General features: G+C 26.8%; 3 protein-coding genes across 4 annotated transcripts in view; 2 read left to right on the forward strand and 1 right to left on the reverse strand.

Moving 5' to 3' along the window:
* Positions 1-229: 229 nt before the first annotated feature.
* LOC117179612 (probable cysteine--tRNA ligase, mitochondrial) lies at positions 230-10,984 on the forward strand. Its single transcript, XM_033371601.1, has 8 exons — positions 230-667; positions 3,565-3,860; positions 6,079-6,277; positions 6,405-6,670; positions 6,739-6,875; positions 10,122-10,244; positions 10,323-10,583; positions 10,853-10,984. Exons 1-8 carry the CDS (start codon positions 435-437, stop codon positions 10,892-10,894), a joined length of 1,557 nt encoding a protein of 518 aa, XP_033227492.1. The 5' UTR covers positions 230-434; the 3' UTR covers positions 10,895-10,984.
* Positions 10,596-22,799, reverse strand: LOC117179613 (ribosome production factor 2 homolog). The gene is made up of 5 exons (XM_033371602.1): positions 22,677-22,799; positions 22,445-22,577; positions 19,522-19,961; positions 16,340-16,484; positions 10,596-11,171 (listed from the first exon to the last, which is right to left on the reverse strand). Exons 1-5 carry the CDS (start codon positions 22,697-22,699, stop codon positions 10,968-10,970), a joined length of 945 nt encoding a protein of 314 aa, XP_033227493.1. The 5' UTR covers positions 22,700-22,799; the 3' UTR covers positions 10,596-10,967.
* An 89-nt stretch (positions 22,800-22,888) lies between these two features.
* Positions 22,889-25,597, forward strand: part of LOC117179614 (DNA repair and recombination protein RAD52-like) — a 15,772-nt gene continuing 13,063 nt past the window's right edge. Inside the window, exons 1-3 of one of the 2 annotated variants that reach the window (XM_033371604.1) lie at positions 22,889-22,980; positions 23,484-23,564; positions 23,781-23,922. In XM_033371604.1, the coding sequence (XP_033227495.1) occupies positions 23,547-23,564; positions 23,781-23,922 (160 nt within the window). In that variant the 5' untranslated portion in view covers positions 22,889-22,980; positions 23,484-23,546. Of the gene's footprint in view, positions 22,981-23,065; positions 23,321-23,483; positions 23,565-23,780; positions 23,923-25,597 lie in introns of those variants that run through there. The other variant, XM_033371603.1, reaches the window with a different exon arrangement.

Raw genomic sequence — 25,597 nt, forward strand, 5'->3', positions numbered from 1 at the left:
CAATTTTTTGATGTATTTTTCAAATTTGTATATTTCGTTTTTCCCGCGATTTTCTTTTGCCATCTAGTGACGAAAGAGCGAGCCTATAGTCGCTCGTAATACCTTACGACTAGAATAGGAATCCACCAATCAAAGAATAATTCTTTATATTATTCAGTGGATCCGAAAGGTAGGACGTAACAATACTCGAGCAGCCTTGATAAAAATCCAGTAGTTCCCGAAAATGCGGGACGGCTTAGAACGTGATCAGCATAACCTAACCAGCTTTTCGATTTCGTCTGCTAGGAATTTTTCCGCATTTCAACAATTGTCAACAATAGGAAATTTCTGTAATGAATTCAATTCCTCAGTTGTTTATTTATTGCTTAGTTTATTGCAACTTAAAGAAATTAGTGATATTTTTTAATTTGTAAAATACAAGTGAGGAAGAAGAGATGAAACTCGTGAGTCGTGTTTCATACTCGATCTGGAAGAGGTTATTGAACACACAGTTGAAGAAACCTAAAAGTTTGCAGTGGATACAGCCTGAGGGATTTAAAACAGATATTTCTTTGTACAATCCTCTGTTAAAGTCTAAAATTCCATTGATATTAAGAAATAAGAATGTCGTTACTTGGTACATGTGTGGACCAACATTGTACGATTCCGCTCATATTGGACATGCTAGGTAGTAATTTTCTGCCTTTTGAGATATGTACCTATTAATCAAAGTGTTGGGTAGCAACTTCAGGGTGGCCGCTGGACCGGGAATTTTTTGAGACCGGGAAATGCCAGTAAACTTATTTTTTGACCGAATATTTTACAAATTTTAGAAAAAAAATCTGTCAAAAGTTCGATTTTATCATGTAAAAAATAATTAGTTAAGTTTTCATCTTTAATTATAGCATTCAGTTTATAATGCGTAATTCGAAAATATTTTACTTAACAAAATTTCCCATTTCAGATCTGTATTTTAAGCGTAAATTTTTTAATTAAAGAATTTTAAAATTTAATCTTGTAAGATTTAAACAATTCAAAAATTAAAAGCGTTTGAAATTGAAATTTGTCGATAAAAAATGTTTTTATTTGATCAACTGTAAATATAAATTATTTAAAAAATTGAACCGTACTTGAAGTACCAAAAAGTGAACAATAATTAATTTGTTAAGATGTCTCAATTCAAAAGCTTTAACCGTACAAAAATAGTAATAATTTGAAACTGAATTATTTGAAATAAAAGCTTTAAATCGTTAAAATTTCAAGGAGTTTTTAAACTTAGAACGTTACGATTTTATTTGTTCTATTTACAAAATGATTAACTTGTTGAGATTTTATGTATAAACATCAATTGAAAACTTATTATTTGTAGAAAAATTCGAGTAATGTTCAAAGATTTAGAGGTTTTGAAAAGATTCCAAATAATTCGACTAGTCGTACCGAAATTCCGGTGCAAATACCTATGGTCTAATTTAAAATAAAATGTACACTTTCTGCAGATTTTGAACAAAAAATTTATAAGCTTTTTAAGAATTGTGAAAGGCTTCAAAAGAATGAAACAATTTTCTTAAGATTGCTAAGAAAATTGAAAATGATTTTTTATTTTGAAAAATTATTTGAAATTCGAATCATTTTAAAAGATATTTAGAAGTTATGAATATTTTGTAATAATAATTTTTAATTTGAAACAATATGTAGACTTTTCAAGAATATTAAGTAAAATTTTGAAGCTTTTTAAGGACACCTAAACTATTTAAAATTAAAATAATTTAACTTCTTATGTAAAAATGGTTCAGTTAAAAAAATTTAATTTTTTAAGTTTTAATGTTTCTAGCTTAAAATTGGTTTAAATAGTATAATTTTTAACATTTTTAAATTTAGCGATTGATTCTTCAATTTAGAGCATTGAAAATGATAACATGGATTTATATTTTTGGGACTGAATCTGAATATTTGAACTCTACAATTTATAAAAGTTGAAAATTCAAGATTTTTCAATTTAAATGCATTTAATTTAAAATCGTTCAATTAAGAAGTGTTAAAATCTAACATCCATTTTATACATCTCAATTATTGAACATTTAAATATAACATTTTTTAATTTAAAAACTTTTAAACTTTAATTTGAATTAATTTAACATTCAAGAGCCTTCAATTTGAGTGCATTAATTTTAATTTTATTTTTTATTACTTCAAATGGAAAAATTATTAGCTTTAGAGTTCAAAATTTGTTATTTCATTAACTGTGAAAAATGTTTACTAACCGGGAAATGGCCGGGAATTTTTTTCTTTGATTAAAACGGCCACCCTGAACTTGTTGCAAGCATCTAAGTTACTAAAAGTAACGTTATTTGTAACTTTTAGGGTCACTTTGTTACTGTTTTAAAAAGTAACTGGCGATGATTCAGCTATTTAATTTAAATTCGTCTTTTTTATTTAAACTCAACTGTGAGTTTTTGGTTCAAGATTTAACTAATTGATTGAAAATTCGTGAATTTTGGTAGAAAATTAAACTATTTGTATGAACAGTAATTTTTTTTTTTTGAAGTAATATTTCAGGTTTAAAAATTAAACTGCTTTATAAAAAATTCGTCTTTTTTTTTTGAAAATGGAAAAAATCTAACTATTTGGTTGAAAATGTACTTTTTTGTTGAAAATTAATATTTTCGCTATGAAAAGTCAACTATTTGGTAGAACAGTAACTTTAAAAAAATGAAAATGCATCCTTTTGCCTTGGGAATTCAACGATTTGAATAAAAAGTAACTTTTTTGTTGAAAAGTCATATTTTTGGTTTGGAAATGAAACTGTTTTTTTCTTTATTCAGAGAATTCTTCTTTTTTGCTTATAAAGTCCAACAATTTGTTGGAAATTTTTTTCTTTTCATTCTTGGTTCAGAATTCGACTTTTTCGTTTAAAAATTGATCTCTTTTGGTAAAAAATCTAATTTCTTTGTTTAGAAATTCAACTATTTTGGTAGAAAATTAATCTGATTTTGTTGATGTTTCAGCGGTTTTATTGAAAATTCGTATTTTTTTGGTTGAATTCAACTGGGTTTGATTTCAAATTCGAATCTTGTTTTGTTGTTTTTGATTTGAAAATTCATCTCTTTTGGTAAACAAATTTTGGTAGCTGGTTCAGCTATTTTGTTGAATAATAAAATAATAAAAATGGAAGTTCATTCAACTATATGGTTGCAAATTAAATTTTGTGTTGAAAATTAATATTTTCAGTATGAAAACTTACTTTTGATTAAAATTACATATGTTTAATTCAAAAATGTGACTTTGACTAATGCCTAATTATTTTTAAATTACATTTTTTATGAATGATCATCTTAGTTATTTTGATTTTTATATTATAAAACTAAGGAACTGAAAATAGTAACATTTTAGCCAACTTGAAGTTACTTTACCTAGTTACAGTTACAAGTAACGTAATTGTAACTATTTACTCAAAAAAAACTCAGCACTGATTAATTAAAAAGAATTATCTTCAAATTTTATTGCGTTATTTTTTAGAATCAATTAAGGAGCGAAAAAGTTAGTTTCCTATCACTAAAAATTGCTATTTTATAATATTCTTTTTAGCACATACGTGAGATTTGACACGATTCGGAGAATAATGTCCGAATTTTTTAATCTCGACGTAATTCTCATAATGGGATTGACCGATATCGATGACAAAATAATTAGGCGTGCAATAGACTCCAATCAGCCATGGAAAAACGTGACAAAGTTTTACGAAGAAGAGTTTTTTAAAGATATGAAGTCTTTGAATGTTGCAACTCCTTATATGAGCTGCAGAGTAACGGATCACATACCACAGATTATCGAATTCGTCGATAAAATTCTTAAAAAAGGTGCAGCGTATGTAGCTCAAGACGGTATGAGATATTTCATATTCTTGTTATTTAGTGGTATTAGCAGAAGTTGTCTCTGGCGATTCAGAAATATGTTCCGACTTTTTATGAATATTTTACTGCGGGTTAACCACTCGTTTTTTTACTGTACATCAGATTTCATAGATTTTTTATAGATTTAACAAAGTTTTCAAATTTTTTACAAAATTTTAAACATTTCAGAAAATTTTTAAAGATTTAAAAAATTGTTGCAAATGATCTCAAAGATTTTAAGAAGATTTCAAAACATTTTTAAAGATGTTAAAAAATTTCGCAAAGATTTCATGAGGACTTCATAATGATTTGAAAGATTTTAGAAAATTTCAAAATGTTTACAAAGATATTGAAAGATTCAACAAAGATTTTAATAAATATTTCAAAATATTTTTAAAAAATTAAAAACATTCCATAAAATTTTTAAATATTTGAAGAAGATTCCAGAATAATTGGAACGATTTCAAAAGATTTGAAAGGTTATACGTTGATTTAAGAAATATCCCTTACAGATTTCAGAAGATTTCAAATATTTCAGAAGAATTAAAAATATTTCACAAATTTTGTCAAGATTTCAATGATTTCAGAAAGATTAAAAAGATTTCAAGAAGATTTAAGAAAGATTTCAGAAGAATTAAAACGACTTCATCGAGGATTTCACAAAGTTTTTAAAGATTTCAAAAGATCAGAAAGTTTGAAAGATTAAAAAATATATTTATCAGATTTAACAAAGATATAAAATATTTCAGAGCAATTAAAAATTTTGAAAACATTTGTAAAGATTTTACAAACTTTTCAAAGATTTCGAAGATGATATCAAAGATTTCTATGATTCCACAAAAATTTCAGAAAGTTTTCAAATATTTCAGAAGAATATATAAAATTCCACAAAGTTTTCAAAGCCTTTAAAAGATTTCACAATTTTTTCAAAGATTTCAAAGCTATCACAAATAATCTAAAAAGATATCAAAGATTTCAGAAGAATTAACAAGACTTCACCGAGAATTTCACGAAGTGTTGAAAGATTTTGAAGATTTCAGAAAGATTAACAAAATTTAAGAAAGATTGATAAAAATTTCAAAATATTAAAAAAATGCAGTTTTCAAAACTTTGAAAAATTTCAAAGCTGTCACGAATATTTCTAAAGATTTCAAAAAGAGATCAATGATTTCAGAAGAATTAAAAAGATTCCAATAGTTTCACAGATTTCAAAGGTTTTAAAATGAATTCAAAAATTCAGGTTTTCAAATATTTCAAAAAGTTTTAAAGATTAAAAACATTAAAAAAAAAGAGATTTATCAGATTTCACAAAGATATCAAAGATTTCAGAGCAATTTAAAATTTTGAAAACATTTGTAAAGATTTCACAAAATTTGTAAAAGTTTCGCAAATATTTCAAACCGTTTTTAAAGCTTTCAAAAGATTTCACAAACTTTTCAAATATTTCATATTATTTCATAAATATTTCGAAGATTTCACAAAGCTTTTATGAAGATCAGAAAGATTTGAAATATTTCAAACGATTTAAAAGATTTCTTATTTTAATAAAAACACTATTTCAAATAAACACTCAAATTAAACACTTTCAAATTAAACACTATTTCAATGATTCCACAAGGATTTCAGAAAGATTGAAAGAATTCACAGATTTTACAAAGATAACAAAAGATTTCAAATTTTTAAAAAAGATTTCACTGAGTTCTTAAAAATATCAATATATTTCATAAATATTTAAAGACTTCACCGATTTTCAAAGATGTCAAAAGATTTCTCAAAGCTATCGCAGATATCAGAAAGATTTTAGAAGAATTAAAAAGATTTAACAAAGTTTTAAAAAATATTAAAATGCATCATAAATATTTCGAAGATTTCAGAAAGGCTTCAAAGCTTTCAGAATATTTCACACAGATTTCAAAGTTTTTACAACACTTTCAACAGATTTCGCAAAATATCAAACATTTAAGAGGATGTTAAAAGATTTCGATTAAAATTTTAAAAAGATTTCACGAAGTTTTTAAAGATGTCAGAAGATTTCAAAAAGTTTTCAAAGACTTAACCAACATTTAAAATAACTCAAAAGATTTAAAAAAATTACCCAGAATTTTCAAATATTTCAGAAAGATTTAAAAGGCTTCCGATTTCACGAATGCTTGTACGCCAGATTTAAGCTATAAACCCTCGATCTGTTAAGAATTAAATTTTTTTCCAGGCTCTGTATATTTTGATACATTAAAATACGGCAAGTATGGAAAGTTTAATCGAATACAATTGGAAACACCGAATGCGGATAAAAAATCTTCTTCCGATTTCGCATTGTGGAAAGCATCGAAAAGGAATGAACCCTTTTGGGAATCGCCATGGGGAAACGGAAGACCAGGATGGCATATAGAATGCAGTGTGATGGCTAGGTATATTTTCAGAAAGTTTAAATTAAAAATACCTGGAAGTTTTTATACTTGAGGAATGTCCATAAAATAAAAATAAATTGGATAGATTAATATAATAAAATTAGCAATTATAACTCTTGATTCTTAGCAACATTTTCGGAAACAATATCGACATTCATAGTGGTGGAGTAGATCTAGTTTTTCCACATCACGAAAATGAAGAAGCTCAATCCTGTTGTTATCATGATACGGATCAGTGGATTAACTACTGGATACATGCTGGGCATTTGTACGAGAAAGGAGATGTGAAGATGTCAAAAAGTTTGAAGAATACTATCAGCATAGAAAGTTTTCTTGAAAAATATACCGCTAATCAGTTCAGGATGCTATGCTTGATGACAAATTACAGAAGAGGTAACGATATCAAGTCAGAAAATAGGACTAGGTCAGGCATCAGATATAATTCATTTTTAAATTACTAGGTATTGAATTTTCTGATGGTGCGATGCAAAATGCAGTCTCCACACTAAAGAAAATACAAAATTTTATAAGTGACTGCGATAACTACGTAGCTGGAAAACAAAAGTGCGGATGTGTGGATGAATCTTCTCTATTGCTCGTATGTTTTTACACAAATTTTTATCATTCTAAACTTTAAAAAAGAACATTTTTTTCGAGTTCAGGGCTCAGATCGACTAGAAGGCTTTTTAAAAAGTGGCCTTAATAGCATAAAAACACTGAATGACTGAAATAACTTTTTTTTATTTAAAATTCATTCTCGTTGATTTTCACATGTTCTTTGCACAATCAAAATAAACTTTAAAGTTAAAACAATTTTTTAACAATATACATTCAAATTGAAGGATTATGAATCTCACGTCTACAACCTTTCTTTCAGAACTGTTAAACTGGTCAACTTGGATTATTTTCCAATAAGAGAAGTTTATATCACTCAGAAATTCAAGTTTAAAATTTGAGAATATAAAATTTTTCATTTTTTAATCATTCAGACTTGACAGTCCAAAATGCCCCCGTAACAGGAGAAACAGGGTAATTTTCCACGAAGATAGGAGAATAAATTCTTTTAAATTAAATGAATGTAGATACAATATTGCATTTAATATGAGACGATTTGAATTTCGAAGATTCCAAGTCGAAATATACTGTATTTTCAACAAAGAGTTTGAATTCTCAACCAAAAGTGTTGAATTTTCAACCCGAAGCCAATTTTTTAACAAAAAAGATTAGTTTTCAGTTGAAAAAGTCAAATGGTTTAGAACATAGTTAACCTTTAAACCGAAAAGATTCATTTTCAATTTAATAATTGAAATAGAAAAAACGTTTAACAAATAGTTGAGAACTTTTAAACAAAAGAGACGAGTTTTGAACAAAGTTATTGCAGTTTTAGTCAAATATTTGAACTGTCAACCTACAAAGATGAATTTTCGATGCATAAGGATGCATTTTCAAATAAAAGAGATTCAACCTCGACCGAAAACAGTTGCATTTTCAACTAAATAGTTGAATTTTTAACAAAAAATTTGAATTTACAAGCTAAAAAGATAAAATGTTGAGAAAATAGTTACATTTTCAAACCGAAGAGTTAATTTTATAATAAAAAAGGTTATTTCCCATTATAAGATGAATTTTCAACAACAAAAAATGGATTTTCAACCAAACAATTGCGTTTACAAACAAATACTTGGAGTTTTAAATCAAAAGAGACGAATTTTCAACAAAACATTTGAATTTTTGACCAAAAGATATGACTTCCGAACTTAAACTTGAACAAAAATCAGCTAAAAATATTGAAGGGATTACGTCTATTTTAAACCAAGATGAATTTTCAACCAAAAAATATTACTTTTCTAAAGAAGAATTTTCAAACAAAAGGGCGAATTTTCAATTAAAAAATACGAATTTTTTAACAAAATACATGAGTTTTTAACTAAATGGTTGAATTTTTATGGCAAAAAGACGAACTTTTTAGAATACACTTAATTTTTGAACCAAAAAGTTCGTTTTCAATCAAGAAAGATGAATTTTCAACCAGAAAAAATTAACTTTCTATTATAAAAGAGAAAGCTTCAATCCAAAAGGATGAATTTTCTATTCAGAAAGGCTCAACAAAACAGTTAAATTTTCGACCAAAAAACAACGAATTTTCAACAAAATAATTAAATGTTCAAACAAATAGTCGAATCTTTAACCAAAAAGAATTGAGGAAAAAGAATTTTTGTAATTGGAATAGGGCAAAAAATGTGTAGACTGTAATTGAATTTGACATTAATCGATTTTAAACGTTTTCGATATAAAAATGTCCAACTGTTAGGGCTTGGATTTTCAAAAATTAAAACTTTGAATACGGATTCACGAAATTAGACATTTTTAAATTCCAAAAGCTATTATATAAAAATTTCCTAAGTATAAAGCTTTGATGAGAAATTATTCCATTTTTAACGTTCTCAATTAAAATGATAGAATATTTGAGAGTGGTCGCTGGACCGAGAAACCGTGAAATGATCGGGAATTTTGGGACCGAGAAAAACCGGGAAAGAACAGCACATTTATTTTTTGACCGGGAATTTTACACATTTTTAGAAGAAAAATCTGTCCAAGTTCGATTTTAACAGTTAAAAAAATCATTTGTCAAATTCAGTTTACAATGAGTAAGTTTTAAATCATTTACTTAAAAAATTTTCCATTTTATTTGTTTATTTTCAAGCATATATAAAGAATACATTAAGAATTTCAAAATGCAGCTTTAAATACTTAAATAATTGAAAATTAAAAGCGTTCGAAGTTAACAATGTTGGATAAAAAACATTTTTATTTCATCAACTGTAAATATAAATAAATTATTTTTTAAATGGATCTGTACTTAAAGTATTAAAAAGTAAACAATAATAAACGAGTCTATATATATTATAATATATTTCGATAAATATCTTTTAAAATGAATCGAATTTTTTCTAAAATTTAAAAATATTTCCTTAAAATCTTCTAGATTCTTTTTTGATAATTTTAGAAACCTTTAAAATTTTTTAAAAATATTCTCTTTAAATAATTTTTCAACATGAAAAATCATTTTCAGTTTTCCTAGGAATCTTAAGAAATTGTTTTTATTCTTTTAAATCCTTTCACAATTCCCGAAAAGCTCCTCAATTTTTTATTTGAAATCTGCAAAAATCGACATTTTGTTTTAAATTAGGCTGTGTCTATTCACGCCGAAATTTTAGTAGGAATAGCCGAATTTTGTCGGTACATACAATTCGTTTAAATTATTTTAAATAATTACACATAACAAGCAGGATTTTCTAAAAATTGTAGGAAAATTCCATTCATTTTAAAAGATATTGAGAATTTCTCAAAAAATTTCAAAAATAATTTTAAATTTGAAAAAATTAAAAACTTCTATATTTTTCAAGGTTTTTAAACTATTCCCAATTAAAATAATTTGAGAAGTGTTCATCTAAAAAAAATTAATCTTTGAACACTATAGTTTATAAAAGTTACTCAATTTTTCTGTTTAGTACCTAACTTTCATTTTATACGTGAAAATTATTGAGCATTTGAATATAACATTTGTTATATTTTTTTCATTTGAAGTAATAAAAAATAAACTACAAATTAAAGCACTCAAAGTGGAACTCTTGAATTTTAAATTATTTAAATTTAAGTTTAAAAGTTTTTCACTCTAAAGTTTAGAGTTCAAATTTTTTTATTTTATTGACCGTTTTGAATTTGAATTTTAAAGCTTCATTGTGATTAAAATTGAACGTAAGTATAGCGACCTTCTGAGAAAAATGGAAAAAGTCAATTAGCCACAATTTAAAATATAAGAAAGATTTTATTTCAATTGCAGAGCTTGAATGACACAAGAAATAGAGTTCTCGAATCTCTTGCTGACGATTTTAACACCTTCGAAGCGATTCAATCGATCGTTGAACTTGTTGGAATTGGAAACAAAATGTTGAATCAAGATTGGGTAAATAAATTGTTATTAATATTCTTATGAACAAAGTATTTCTCGCAAAATTATTTTTCTAAATAAAAAAAATTGCAGGAGGTTTCGCACGCCAGAAGTACAACAGCTGTTGCAACTGTTTCCAATTATCTAACAACTGTGCTCTCAAAATTGGGACTTCTAGATTCTACTAATCTGGAAGGGACACAGTTTAATTTAACACAAGTCGTCGAAACCTTTGTCAAATTTCGAGAATCAGTTAGAAGCAAAGCTTTAGAAGATCCAAAAACGAATAAAGAAGTTTTAAAGGCTTGTGATGAAGCTAGAAACAATTTGATCGCTTGTGGGATTCAAATCAAGGTACTCATTTTATTTTTTATATTATCTCTGAAGACTGCGCAAAGAAAACTTTCTTAAATAGAAAAAATAACATCTGAGGTAAAAATGTAAAAAATTATATAAGGAAAAAATGTATAATACATACGTAATAAGAGTTTGCTGTGCTCAGTTTTCAAATTTATGTTTTTTTCTTTATTAACTATATATATTTTTATATATGTTCATGTACTATTGCATAATCATGAACTCAAGATTACTGAATAACCATTATAGTAAAAAAATTATTTCAGGATCAAAAGAATACTTCCTCATGGTCCCTGGTGAAAAATTAAAAGGGTGCAGAATCTGTATAAAATTGTAAACACCCTAGGATAAACAATTAACCTAATTTTTGTTTAAATTAAATTACTCGACAGATTTTACTTTCTTGGTCGTTGATTCTTCAGAGTCCAAACTCTTCCTCTTCCGTTCCTGCTTCCTTTCGGTCATGGTTTTCCTCAGACCTTTCATTTTCCTAGTTTGAATTGTGTTCAGTTTTTGAGCTCCCATATGCACACGACCAAGTGTCTTTCCTAGAGGATCTTCCGATATATTTTTCTTCTTCTTGACCTGCAAGGAATAAACAGTATATAATGTAAAGTTCTATAACCCAGGCCTCGGACTTATTTAAACTATTTGAACAAGTGTCAATGATAGCATAGGTTTTTAATAACTAGTAGCGCAAAATAGTTTCATGCCATTTTTAAAAAAATATTAAGTCGAGGAGTTAACCATTATTGAAATCTGACATGATATATATATTTCCCACAAAATCGCGTGAAATCCTTTTGAATATATTAAAAATCACTGCAAACGAAATTTCAAGGAATTTCACAAGATTTTAAGGAATTGAAGATTCTTGATCTGCATCACATTTTAATCATATCTGAAAATTATCGACATGTATCACAATTTGAAAGGATTTTACGAGATTAAAAAAAATAGTTTAAAAATAGATACGGAATTTTAAAGGATTTCAAGAGATACCGAAATTTTTTCACGAATTTTCAAGGATTTCAGGGGATTACAATTGGCTTTAGAAGGATCTTAAGACATTTTAACATTTCAACTTTACCGGAATTTTAAAGGATTTCCGAATATTATAAAGGATTTTAAGAGATTTCCAGAAATATTAACGGCTTTTAAAATATTTTAAGGAATTTAAAAATATTCGGAAAAATTCCAACGAATTAAAAAAATTTTAATGAATTTTAAAAATGTCAAGGGATCTGGTAGTGTTTTGAAATATTTCAGGAAATTTCAATAATTTCAACCGATTTTAAGGGATTTTTATGGGATTTTGAATATTTCAAGCAATTTTTAAGATTAAATAAAAATATTTTACGGAATCTGAAATAATTTTATAGAATTTTTACAGTTTTAACGGCATTAAAGAGATTTTTAGGGATTTTTATAAGAATTGAAAATATTTATAAATATTTAAAGGAATTTTAATGGATTTTGAGAGATTTCAAAATATTCCAAAATCTGTTCGTGGATTTTAGAGGATTTTAACTTTACCGGAATTTCAAAGGATTTCCTAATATTATAAAGGATTTTATGAGATTCTGAGAAATGTTAATGGCTTTTAAAATTAAAAAAATTTAAATGAATTTTAAAAGGATTAAAAATTTAAAGAGGTCTGGTAGCATTTCGAAATATTTCAAGGATTTTAACAGACTTTAAGAGATTTTTATGGAATTTTTAATATTTCAAGCAATTTTAAGGATTTAAAACTATTTTACGGAATCTCAAATAATTGTATGGGATTTCTACAGTTTTAACAGTAATAAGGGATTTTCAGGGAGCTTAATTATTTTAAATGGAACTCAAGGAATAATTACATTATAAAAAAAAGTTAGGTAAAAGATTTACAAAAGCAAAGGACTTTAAAAATTTTCAAACGAATTCAAGGGACTTCAAGAGATACCGAAGTATTTTCACGAATTTTGATGGATTTCAGGGGATTTTTAAGTTTTAAAGGGATTTGCAGGGATTTTTATAAGAATTGAAAATATATATAAAGATTTCTGAATATTATAAAGGATACTAAGAGATTTCCAGAAAATTAACAGCTTTTAAAAGATTTTAATATATTGTAAGGGATTTCAAAAATATGAAGAAAGATTCACACGAATTAAAAAAATTTCAATGAATTTTAAAAGGATTTGAAGATTTTCAAGGGATCTGTTAGTATTTCGGAATGTTTCAGGAAATTTTAAGGAGTATAACCAATCTTAAGAGACTTTCAGGAATTTTTATGGAATTTTGAATGTTTCAAGTAATTTCAAGGATTTTAAAAGATTTGATGGAATCCCAAAGAATTTTATGGGATTTCTATAGAATTAACGGCATTAAAGGGATTTTGGGGAAGCATAATTGTTTGAAATCGATTTTACGGAATATTTACATAATTAAGAAAAGTTGAGTCAAGATTTTACAAAAGTAAAGTAAAGGATTCACAAAATTTTCAAAATAATTCAAGGGACTTCAAGAGATACCGAAGTAATTTCACGAATTTTAAAGGATTTCAGGGGATTTTGAGGATTTAAAGGGATTTTAAGAATTCAAAATATTTATCAAGATTTTAAGGAATTTTGAGAGATTTCAGGAAGTTTTGACGATTCCATGTGATTTCAATTTTACCGGAATTCCAAAGGATTTGTCAATATTATAAAGGATTTTAAGGTATTTTCAGAAATATTAACGGGTTTAGAAGATTTTAATCTATTGTAAGGCATTTTAAAATATTCTGAAAGATTCCCAAAAATTTCAAAAATTTAAATGAATTTTAAACGGACTTGACAAATGTCAAGTGCTCTGGTAGTATTTCGAAATATTTGAGGAAATCTCAAGGATTTTCAACTCGATTTTAACAGACTTTAAGGTATTTTATGGAATTATGAATCTTTCAAACAATTTTAAGGATTTTAAAAAAATTTACGGAATCTCCAAGAATTTCATGAAATTGCTACAGATGCTACAGATTTAACGGTATTTTCAGGGAGCTTAATTATTTTTAATGGATTTCAAGAAATATTTAGATCATTAAAAAAAGTTAGGTAAAGGATTTATAAAAGTAAATTAAAGGGTTTACAACATTTTCAAAAGAATTCCAAGTATTTCAAGAGATACAGAAGTATTTGCAGGAATTTTAAAGGACTTCAAGTGATTTTGTAAGATTTCAATCAATTTTAAAGAGATTTTACCAATGTCAAGGGACCTCGTAATATTTTGAATTATTTCACGGATTTTTAAGGATTTTAAACAGTTTTGACTGACTGAAAGGGATTTAGAGGGTTTCAAGCTTTTTTCAACATCGGAAAAAATTTCACGGAATCTTAAAGAATTTAACAGGATTTCTACAGTTTTTAACAGATTTCAAGGAATTTCCAAGATGCTTAATTGTTATAAATGTATCTCGAGAGATTATACATGATATCCACGGAATTCACAGAATCTCGAGAAATATTCACATAATTTAAAATTTTTTTAAGGGATTTGGAACATTTAAAAAAAAATTCACGAGCTTTCAATGGATTTAAAATATTTAATCAGATTTTAGAGGAATTTTAAAACATTTAAAAGTATATCTACGGATTTTGGAGGATTTCATAAGACTTCAGTGATATTTAGAAGGATTTCAAAAATTTCAAGAGATTTTGAAATATTTCGAAATGTTTCATGGAATTTAAAGATCCTAAACAATTGTAAGAGATTTTAAGGGATTTTGAAGCCACTTCAAGGATCTCATAAGATCTCACGGAATCTCAAGAATTTTAATGGACTTCTCTCATTTTTAAAATGATTTCAAGGGATTTCCAGGGAGCTCAATTGCTTTAAAGGGGTTTTAAGAGATTATGTACATTATACCTACAATTCATAAAATTTAAAGGAGCAATTACATAATTAAAAATCTGCCCGCTCCGTGGGCACATTCTCATCACGCGCTACGCGCGCGGCTCGCTTCGCTCGCAAGTTTGTGCGCGCCTAGGGCGCGCGACGGTTGAATCTCGCGCTCCGCACTCGAACATAATTACACCTCGCGCTTCGCGCTCGGATATTTATTCTTTGCATTTGGAATGCTTGAAAAAAACTTTATCAAAAAGATCTCTTTTAGATGGCAGTATTTATATGCGTCTTCATATTCTGAAGTGTCTACTTAATTAAGTATAGTCAAAGATTAAGTTTCTCAAAGCTCTGTAGGCTTTGAGGTACACACTCTCATCGTGACACTCACGCTGCACGCTCGATTTCCGACAGACATTTGTAAACAGGTTTTGTTGGATTTTTTTCTCGTAACTTTCATCGTTTTTCCACATATTTTTTTTTTACTTTTTTCAACGTTATTTTTCACGAATAAGACAAAAAGTACGCGTCCTATCAAGAAGTGATTCTTAACGAAATTGTAGATCTTTTTTGGGATAACCATTTTTATTAATTCATCTTTTTTTTGTATCCTACATAGTTTGTCCACAAAATGGAATTTTTTATTTTCCATTATTTTTTGTGCTATCAAAATTTGAATTTTCGATTTTTGAAGAAAATCCAAAAATTGGTTATGATAATCTTTTAGGGATTTCGAAAAGAAATGTTTTTCTTCTCCTGACTTTTTTCATATCGTGCGTTTTTCGGCTTCAAATTTTGATTTTTGGTTGATTAAAAAAATTTTGAAAACGCTATAACTTTGAGAATTTTCTTTTTATCGAAAAAAGTCATAAGATTAAATTGTTTGTTCTTTTCAATACTATAAATATTCGTACATAGAATTTTCATATTCAGAAAAAAAGTGGTCTCAAAAATTTTCAAAATGTGCTCACTTTTGGAATTTTTATCAAAAATGGCTGGTTAACGAACTCGTTCTTTCTTTTAGGACCTAGAAAGTGTGCCAAAGATGGATTTGATTCGCTCATTTTTTCGAGAGTTATTGTGTTTACGGACGGACGGATAGACAGACAGACAGACAGACGCCATCGTGAAAACCTGATTTTCGGATTCAGGGGGTCTCGAAACGTGGAGATCCGTTGAAAAAGTGCGATGTCAAATTTCCGACAATTCTAATATTTTTTCAATCATAAATGATGAGAATGTAAAAAAGTTCAAGGAATTAAAAAAATTTTCAAAATAATTCAAGTGATTTCAGAGGGTTGCAGGAATTTCAACAGCCAAACCCGGTTTTAATTAGCATATTTTAAAAAAATAATTAGAAAGTTGAAGCTAACGTAAGAAATGCTTTAGATTCCCTCTCCCAAGTAAGGATTATCGTAAAATATTTTTAAATTTCTTTAATTTTCATAAATACCGTAAAATGACGTTCAAATCTTCTGAAATGATTTAAAACTTTTGAAGAACCCTAAAATGTTTCATATTCTTTGCAATCTATTGAAACTTTTTAAATATTTGAAGTGAATTATCTTAACATTTTTAATATCTTTTAAAATTTCTTCAAAAATTTTGAAAAACAAAATGTTGATGTCCTCTGAAATCGGCTTAAACTTCTTAAAATCTCTTAAAAATCGTTTGAAATTTTCTAAACGCGTTAAAATTTTCCAAGTCCGTTTGGAATCTATTGTAATTTTTTTAATCTCATAAGATCACTTGAAATCTTAAAAACATTAAAGTTCAAAAATATATTCTAAGAAGAAGAGGCTTGATAATCTATACAAAAAGTTTATCTGCCCCCAATAATATGCAGACACTAAAATTAATCAAGTTATATTGAGAAATATTAACAGTACCTTGAGCTCCTTTGGTCTCTTGCAGGATTGTTTAAATAGATCGTCAGATGCAAGACGAGAACGTCTTACGGATAAATCAGCACGTGGTCCAATCTCTTCTAATTCGATTCTAGGTATTCGTGTACCAGATTTCTTGAGAAAAATTCTGAAATCGAGAATTAAAAGGGTTATTATCGATATTTTTTTCAAACAGAGGTTTAAGATAAAAAAAAGTCCTTCAGTCCCCGTATCGTAGATACAGCTAAAAATCTCAAAAAACGAAGCACTTCTTGAAATTTTAACAGTAAACAAATTTTTTTGAGATTTAAATTATCAATCAAAATAGTTAAAATGAAGTCGATGTATACGATTCCGTTAAAATACTGTTTACTCTCCCTAATTGACTTTGAAGTTTTAAAAAATAGAAAAAATAGGACTTTTTCGTTATTTTCTTAGTCACGGTAAATTTCTCGACTATTTGACCATATAATGTGTGATATACATTAATGAGAATGTATTTTCAATATGTTGCAACAATAATATATAAGGAACTTTGAAATTAAAATCATTTTTATTGGCTTTGAATCACAAAAAATATTTATATTAATATTTAAATATTTATTTGAAAATAACATTAATTTTCAGTAAATAAATTGTCAGAAAAAAATAGTTCTAAACAAGTGTATTTGTACCTGCATAAAAAAATGATCTTAATTAATTAGGTAATGATTAATAATTTAATAATTAATTATTAATTCGTTTTCAGATTTCTAATCTATACAAAAAACCTACAGTAATGATATAACTTTCCTTTTGTCAAAAAATTAGTGTGTGGCGAATCGAAAATCGAGCACTCAAGCGTAAAAACTCGAACCTCGATTTTCGGAAATTAAGGCCCATCGGACTGAAACAAATAGTGAAATGTTATACTTTTAGTTCGGAATTCTTCTCGTTTGGATAACAATTTAATTATTTTGTTGAAAATGCAACTATACTGTTAAAAAGTCATCTTTTTTAAAATAAAAAATTCAACTTCATTGTTAAAAATTTATTTTTTTTATTTGAAGGTTCATATATCTTTGGCAGAAAATAAGAATTTAACTCTTTTGATCAAGATTCATTTCATGTTCGGGTGAAACAAATTTGTTGAAACTGATAATTAAACTATTCCATTTTTTATTTAAAAATTATCTTTTTCAGTTAAAAATGTAAGTTTTTTTGTTAAAAACTGATCTTTTTTTAGTTGAGTTCTACCTTTTGGTTGAAAATTCACGTATTTTATTGAAATTTAATCTTCTTCGTTGAGAATTTATGATTTTTCGTTAGAAGTGCAATAGTTTGGTTGAAATATCAACTGTTACATGCTTCGTTGAGAATGCATCTTTTTGGGTTCGAAATTGGATTATTTGACTAAGTTGAACTGCTATGTCAAAAAAATTTTTTTATTAAAGACTCATAATTATAGTAAGAATTTAACTATTTGTTTATAAATCAACTTGTATGTTAAAAATTCTACTATTTCTGTAAATTTGTTTTTTTTTTTTGCTTGACACATCAACAATTTGGTACACAATTAAACTATTTGGTTGAAAAATCAGATTTTTCGTTTTAAAATTTAACTTTTTTGTAAACAACTCATCTTTTTGTCTCTAAAATGAAATAAATTTATTGAAAATTCTTATATTTTGTTTAAAAAAATCGTGTTTACGGTTGAAAATTCGTTTTTTTTTCGTTTAAATATATTTTTTTAAATCAGAGTTTTCATATGAAAATTTAACTAGTCCATTTTTGGTTGAAACTTTATCCTGTATAGTGTATAAGTTAAAAATTTGAATATTTGGAGAAATTTGATATATTTTGTTAAAAAGTTGTCTTTTTGGGTAGAAAATTAATCTTCTTTGTTGAAAAATAAACTTTTTGATAAAAAATTCATATATTTTGTTAAAAAGTCATCTTTTTTATGTAAAAAAATATTCTTATTGATTGAAAGTTGAGTTTTTTGGTTGAGAATTCAACTTTCTAATAATTAATTCATATTTTCCGATTTAAAAGTACTGTGTTTTATAAAAAATTCACACTTTTTAGCTTAAAACTTTATTATTTTGTTGAAAACGTATCTTTCATGGTAGAAATTTCACATTTCTTAGTTAAAAATGAAATTTTTTGACAAAAATGCTACTGTCCTCTAAAAAACTTGCCTTTTGTCTTGAAAATCGGAAAATTTAATTAAATTTTTATCATTTCCTTTTGAAAATTCGATCAGTTGGTTGAAAATGCATTTTTGTATGCTGAAAATTCGACTATTTGATTAAAAATTCAACTATTTTGTTAAAAATCAAACTATTTTTGTAAAAAAAAAGAAACTATTTGATTAATTTCATCGTTTTAAATTGAGAATTCAACCATCTTATTAAAAGTTTATCTTTCTTGATTGAAAATGATATTTTTTGGTAAAAATTAATCTTTTCCGATTTAAAAACCCACCGTTTTCTCAAAAATTCGACTTTTTAGTTTCAAAATGTATCCTTTAGGATTGAAAATTCATCTTTTATGGTAGAAAAGTCATCCTTCTTCGTTCAAAATTGATCTTTTTTGTTGAAATTTCAACGATCTTATTAAAAATTCATCTTTCTTGATTGAAAATGATGTTTTATGTAAAAATTCGTCTTTTCCGATTTAAATGTCCACTGTTTTCTAAAACATTCGACTTTTCAGCTCAAAAAATGTACTCTTATGTTGAAAATTTATCTTCCATGGTAGAAGAGTCATCTTTCCTGGTAAAAATTAAACATTTGACCATTTGATTGAAAATGTATTTTTGCGTGTTGAAAATTCAACTATTTTGTAAAAACTTATTAATTATTTTTTGAAAATTTAACTACTCTGTTAACATCATCACTTATGGACAAAAATTCAACTTTATTTGTTAAAAATTCATCTTTTATGGTAGAAAAGCCATCCTTCTTGGTTACAAATTTATCTTTCTTGGATGAGAAGTAACTTTTTTTGGTTAAAAATGCAACTGCCTTCGAAAATTCATCTCTTTGGGTACAAAATCATTTTTGGTTGAAAATGTAATATATTTCGGTTTCGAATCTTAAGAATTTAAAGAGTTTCGTATTGAATTCAATATGTTATCTACATTAATGTTATTTGAGAGAATTTAAAAACCACACAAGCTAATATTATAAAAAAAATCTTACCGAAAACTGCGAAACAGTATTTTGTTATCTCGAGCTGTGAAACTGATAACGTGCTCCAGTCCCTTTAGTCGAATATTTTTGGCTGGTTCTCTATGAAACATGTCAACCAGAAGATTCCGAATCCTTCCATATTCGTGATTGTTTTCAAAAATGTCTCCATTGAAAATCAACATAGGTTTTATGCCTGTGGATATTTTGGGCACCTTGAATTCTTTAAGGCCTTTATAATTCTCAATGCCAAACTCTACCATGTCTAGTAAAGTGTGCTCGAATATACGACCCATTATCAAATTATGAGGTCGTTTTTTATTGTGTGAAGTGAACATAAATAAGGAAGAGTTTAACTTCGAAGCGAATCGTTCAATTGGAGAAATGTCTTCAAATGGACGAATTTCATTTTTCTTCGTCATCATCTGTGCATCAGGTTTTTTGAGGTCATACTAGAATTAGAAAAAAATTATTAGCTGCAATTTTAATCATTTAAATTTTAGAATTTGATGCCAGCTACTTCAAGTTTTGAAGCTCTAACAAGTTTCACGAACCAGAAGCGGCGGAGCCTTCTTTTTAGGGACAATTTGTAAATGATATAATAACAGATAGTATAATAACATAATAACTTTGATAATAATATTATACTAATTCTACATATATAATATTGAATAAACAACAAAAATAGAAAATAATGAATAATAATAAATACAGTTATAAAATTCATATTGCCAAAGATTTTACAAAGAATTAAATCATTTCACAAATGTTACCAAATATTTAAAAAAGATTTCAAAGATTTTACAAAGATTTTGGAAAGATTTGACAAAGACTTCAATATTTTCCCAAAGATTTAAATAATTTCAAAAATATTTAAAAAATATTGTTAATATTTCGCACATTTATAAAGACTTCGGAAAGATTTTACAAGGATTTCTCAAACATTTCAATTATCTTGCAACGATTTCAATAATTTCGCAAATATTACCAAATATGTCGCAAATATTTCTCAAAGATTTTCAATAGATTAAAAAGATTTGGCAGAGAGTCCAATAATTTCCGAACGATTTTAATAATTTCACAAATAATACCAAATATTAAAAAAAATATTGTTAATATTTCACAGATTTATAAAGACTTAAGAAAGAATTTACAACGATTTCTCGAAAATTTCAAAGATTTAACAAAGATTTCAATTATCTTGCAACGATTTCAATAATTTCACAAATATTACCAATTATTTCAAACATATTTCAAATATTTCGCAAAAATTTCAAATATTCCGCAAAGATTTTGGATAGATATAAAATATTGTACAAAGACATCAATTATTTCCCAAAGACATCAAAGGTTTCGTATATTTCGCATAGATTTAAAAGATTTTACAAAGACTTCAACGAATTCCACAAGATTTCAATAATTTCACAAATATTACCAAATATGTCGCAAAGATTTCAGAAAGATTTCGAATATTTCACAAAGATTTTCGATAGATTTAAAAGATTGTATAAAGACATCAATGATTTTCCAATGATATCAAAGGTTTAATATATTTTGAACAAATTTTGCAGAGATTTAAAAATTTTGACAAAGACTTCAATGATTTCCAAAATATTTAATTAATATCATAAATAATACCAAATAATATCAAAAGGTTCAAAGATTTACAAAAGATATCCATCATTTCACAAATATTTCCACATATTTCGCAAACATTTCAATTATCTTGCAAAGATTTCAATAATTTTACAAATATTATCATATATTTCAAAAATATTTCTAAGATTTCGCAGATGTCCAATATTCCGCAAAGATTTTGGATAGATATAAAATATTGTACAAAGACATCAATGATTTTCGAAACACATCAAAGCTTTCATATATTTCGCATAGATTTAAAAGATTTTACAAAGCCTTCAATAATTTTACAAATATTACCAAATATGTCGCAAAGATTTCAGAAAAATTTCAAATATTTCGCAAAGATTTTCGATAAATTTAAAAGGTTTTATAAGACATCAACTTGTTCCCAATAGTTTCACAAATGTTACTAAATATTTCAAATATTCCCCAAAAATTTTGGATAGATTTAAAGGATTGTAAAAGACATCAATGATTTTTCAATGATATCAAAGGTTTCATATATTTTGCAAATATTTTGCATAGATTTAAAAGATTTGACAAAGACTTCAATGATTTACAAATGATTTCAATAATTTCACAAATAATACCAAATCTTTCTAAACCATTTTCAAAGTTTAAAAGATTTCTTCGCAAATATTGCAGAAAAAGATTTCTCAATGATTTCATAAATCTTTCAAAGATTTCAAAAAGGATTTAATAATTTCCCAATGATTTAATATATTTCGTATATTTTAATAATTTTACAAATATTATCAAATATTTTAAAAATATTTCTACTATTCGACATAGATTTCAATGATTTCCCAAAGATTTCAAATCTTTGGAAAGATTGCGGATAGATTCAGAATATTTCACAAAGAGATCAATTATTTCACTAAATCTTCAGGTAGATTTTTGCAAAAACTGGAACGATCTGATGAATTTAATCATTCGATTTTAGAGGGGGGACAAATGCATACTTTTCCCCAACCTGGGCGATTTTTGAGGGGGGAATTGCCCCCTAGAACTCCGCCGCCACTGTCATGAACCGATATGTTTGAGAGGTTTCGATTTTGTAGATTGTTGCAAAATGTTAATTTTATTTTTTAGTTGTCAGTAATTTAAGTTCAGTCATTAGTATAGACAGTAACTTTACCATTTAAATGTAAAGGAAGGAGTTTAAGGTTAGATATAAGAAAATATCTTAACTTATGTAGTTTGAAACAAAACAGATATTCAAAAAGTTAAATTATTGGAATTTTAGCAAATGAAACGCATTTTTCAACACATTAAATAGAAAATTTAAACTTACAAAGTCTTTCATGCAGTCGTGTGCAAGTTTGGAGCTCGTACTACCTTTTATACATAAAGTCTGTTTCGCAGTTTCTATCAACTGCGGTTCCTTGCTTAAAAGTGCCTTCTTTCCTTTGTGCGATGTGGGCCTTCTGCAATTAAAAAAAAAAGTTCAAATAAAGAATTCTTACAAAATAGAAAATTTTGCATGGGGAGTGCGTGTCAAGTAGCAACAAGTAATTTGAACTTACACCACTCTTTCAAGGACTGGCATTTTTTACGTTCCAGAGTGTTTCTTTCAGTAATACAAATTTATTTAATTATCTTCACATGCGTTTAAAATCCACGTAAATCAGAAACACGAAATTTAATCGCACATATCGCAGACGCCAGCGAGAGCACTTTTTTGCCTTTTCTCTCACACACGTGTAGTCTGTTTATTTCGGCCGTTTTTCTCTTTGACCACTGTAAAATCACTGGAAACACGAATACAATAGCAGATTATAATGGAAATAACCAATGAGGAGGCGATGAGGGATATATTCCCATTTTAAGGTTAGGTTGAACAAAGAAATTTTCCTATCACTCTGTTTTCATATAGAAATTACTTCAAATTAGCGAGTAAAAGTACATTAGCAATGAATAATTTGAGATTAGCAACGAATAAGTAGAGAATATACACAAAATATAATTTTTAACACTTACAAAAATGATTAAAATAGCGCTGTATACTAAGCGCGAAATTTGAAATTTATTACGAACTTAAACGTGTTGAACACCATATTTTTCGAAAAATTACTTACAATCGAAGTTTTGGTTACTGACGACAAATAACAAACTAAAACCAGAATATTGAATAAGTATTTCTCTATATTTTACAAGTGAATTGAAAAAGGTTGGTTTCTGATACATGATACATAGAATAATGGGAATAACGATAAAAATGTTCAAGGTTTCTAACCTAAAAATCCGAACTGGATTGTTTACATCACGTGAATGCTTTTGTTATGATTGAATTGAACAAGCTTAAACTTGCCTAAAATACAATGATCTTGCAGCATTTTGAATCTTCAACTTCTTCTCAATGAGGAACTATCAGTATTAGCAGAGTTAATGTCATTATGTCCTGCATTAAAGTTGTAAGTATAATACCTAATCCACATTTTTTAAATCTTCTAAAACTTTACATGTTTTAATTAGTTTCTATTGCCATTAATTTTCCTATATCTCGAATCCAAAATATGGTCGAATTTAAATCATTTTGTACTATAGATCATTTTCGTATCAATAATTTTTGTGTTAAGCGTAGTTATTTACGAACCAAGAATGTTAATTCTTTTCTCTGATACTTACAGCCAGGGCCAAGTGCAGAATCATCGAAAATGGAAAATATAGTAAATCAAGTGGGTGCTGAATCCAAATATAAAGAGTTAATAGCGTCAGCCAATAAAGTGTTCGGAAAAGAGTGGAGCCATGCGGTCACACATACAACAATAGGCAAGAGAATTATTATTATTCTTTATCTTACCAGAACATTGTTTTTTTTTTTTAAAGAAACTGTCCAATAATCCGACACCACTTTTTAAATATTTTTTAGCGTTCAAAAAACAAAAAATAAATTTTCAAGGTATTGCATGAAACAATTAAATCCGAACAAGTTTGAATTTGATTTGCATTTTTTATTGTTTATTCCATTAACCACGTTTCATGCTGGACATATTTTTCGCAAAAATATATTAAAATACTTTATTTTTGTATCAATATTTTATCAAGACAGACACATAAAAAAAAGTATTTCGATTTATATTTAACATTAGCATTATTAATCAACTTTATTGTTAATTAACAGTAAAGATGTTTTTTTCAATTAATTAAAGTAATAGTTTTGAAAATCAAAATTGATCACAAAAGGTTAATTTTTGCTTGTTTTATTAAAATTTTGTGCTTCTCTTCATATATTGATCCTGTAATGGATCCTGTAATGGAAAATGAAAAAATCTGGAATTTATAAACTATTTAAATCAGTTCTTGCTCGAATCATACTGTCGATTTTACTTTTATTTGATTTTCGCTATTCTTGAATAGCTACAAAAAATCTTTTTTTTTCAAAATTTTTTTAGTTGAAAATCCTTTTTTTTCAAATTTTAACCTTTTCTTTGAAAATATTTTGTCGTTTTTAATTAATGTTTTTAATTGAAAATATAACTATTCTATGTTTGGTTTAAGATTTATCTTCTTTAGTTGAACATTTCTGTATTTTGTTGAGCCGTTGTTCTTTGTGGTCGAATTTTATTCTTCCTGGTGACTAATTCACCTTTTTGGTTAACAATTAATGCCTTTGGTTAAAAATTTAAGAATTCAGTTGAAAATTCCTTAAAAATTTCAAAATGTGATTAAAAGATTAATTATTTTGTTGCAAATTAATCTTTTAGGATATCAAATTAATATTTTGGTTTAAAAATTAATTTCTTTGATTCAAAATTAGTTTTGTAACGGAAAATGTAACTATTATACTTATTATCAAAAATGTATCATTTATTAAAAACATTCAAAACTTCTTGACTAAAAATTCGACTGTTTGGTTGAAAATTTAAGTATTTTGATCAAAAAGAGATATTTCAGATTCCAATTGTTTACGAAAATTCGTGGTTTTGTACACGATTGGAACCCGAAATATCTCTTTTTTTATTACAATGAATCATTCGAAAAAAAATCATCCTATGGTTTGAAAGTTCAAATATTGGATTAAAAATTCATATTTTGTTATTGAATATTCATTCTTTTAGTTTAATGTTAATTTCTTTGCTTACAAATTTTAATTTTTTGTTAAAAATTTGTTTTTTGTATGGTTATAAATCTTTTAAACTGCAAATTTAACTGTCCCACGTTTTGTTTAATATTTCTATTCCTTAATTGAAAATTTGACTATTAGATTGAAAATATCTGCAAAAATTGTAAATTCTTGCCATAATATTAACTTACTATACATAAGTGATGACCAAAAAATAGACATTTTTTCAATGTCGCGCTCAGACTTCATTGTAGAAAAACTGTATATTGTATAGAGCCCAAAAAAGAGTGGGACGATGGTCGTGGGGGCTAAAGCGTAGGCTTTGGACCCACTCCTTCGGCTTGCGGGTTCGATTCCCGCCTCGCACTCTGGAAGAGTCTC

The sequence above is a fragment of the Belonocnema kinseyi genome, chromosome 9 (genome assembly GCF_010883055.1).
Source record: "Belonocnema kinseyi isolate 2016_QV_RU_SX_M_011 chromosome 9, B_treatae_v1, whole genome shotgun sequence".
NCBI lineage: Eukaryota > Metazoa > Arthropoda > Insecta > Hymenoptera > Cynipidae > Belonocnema > Belonocnema kinseyi.

Bases quoted from the DNA above. Each gene is read 5' to 3' on its own strand.
- LOC117179612 (XM_033371601.1), top strand. From the start codon at position 435: ATGAAACTCGTGAGTCGTGTTTCATACTCGATCTGGAAGAGGTTATTG. The intron at 3,861-6,078 runs GTATGAGATATT...ATTTTTTTCCAG, and splicing joins AGCGTATGTAGCTCAAGACG to GCTCTGTATATTTTGATACA. The intron at 10,584-10,852 runs GTACTCATTTTA...AAATTATTTCAG, and splicing joins CTTGTGGGATTCAAATCAAG to GATCAAAAGAATACTTCCTC.
- LOC117179613 (XM_033371602.1), bottom strand. From the start codon at position 22,699: ATGCCAGTCCTTGAAAGAGTGGT. The intron at 16,485-19,521 runs GTAAGATTTTTT...TCTCGATTTCAG, and splicing joins ATACTGTTTCGCAGTTTTCG to AATTTTTCTCAAGAAATCTG. The intron at 11,172-16,339 runs GTACTGTTAATA...TATTCCTTGCAG, and splicing joins AGAGACCAAAGGAGCTCAAG to GTCAAGAAGAAGAAAAATAT.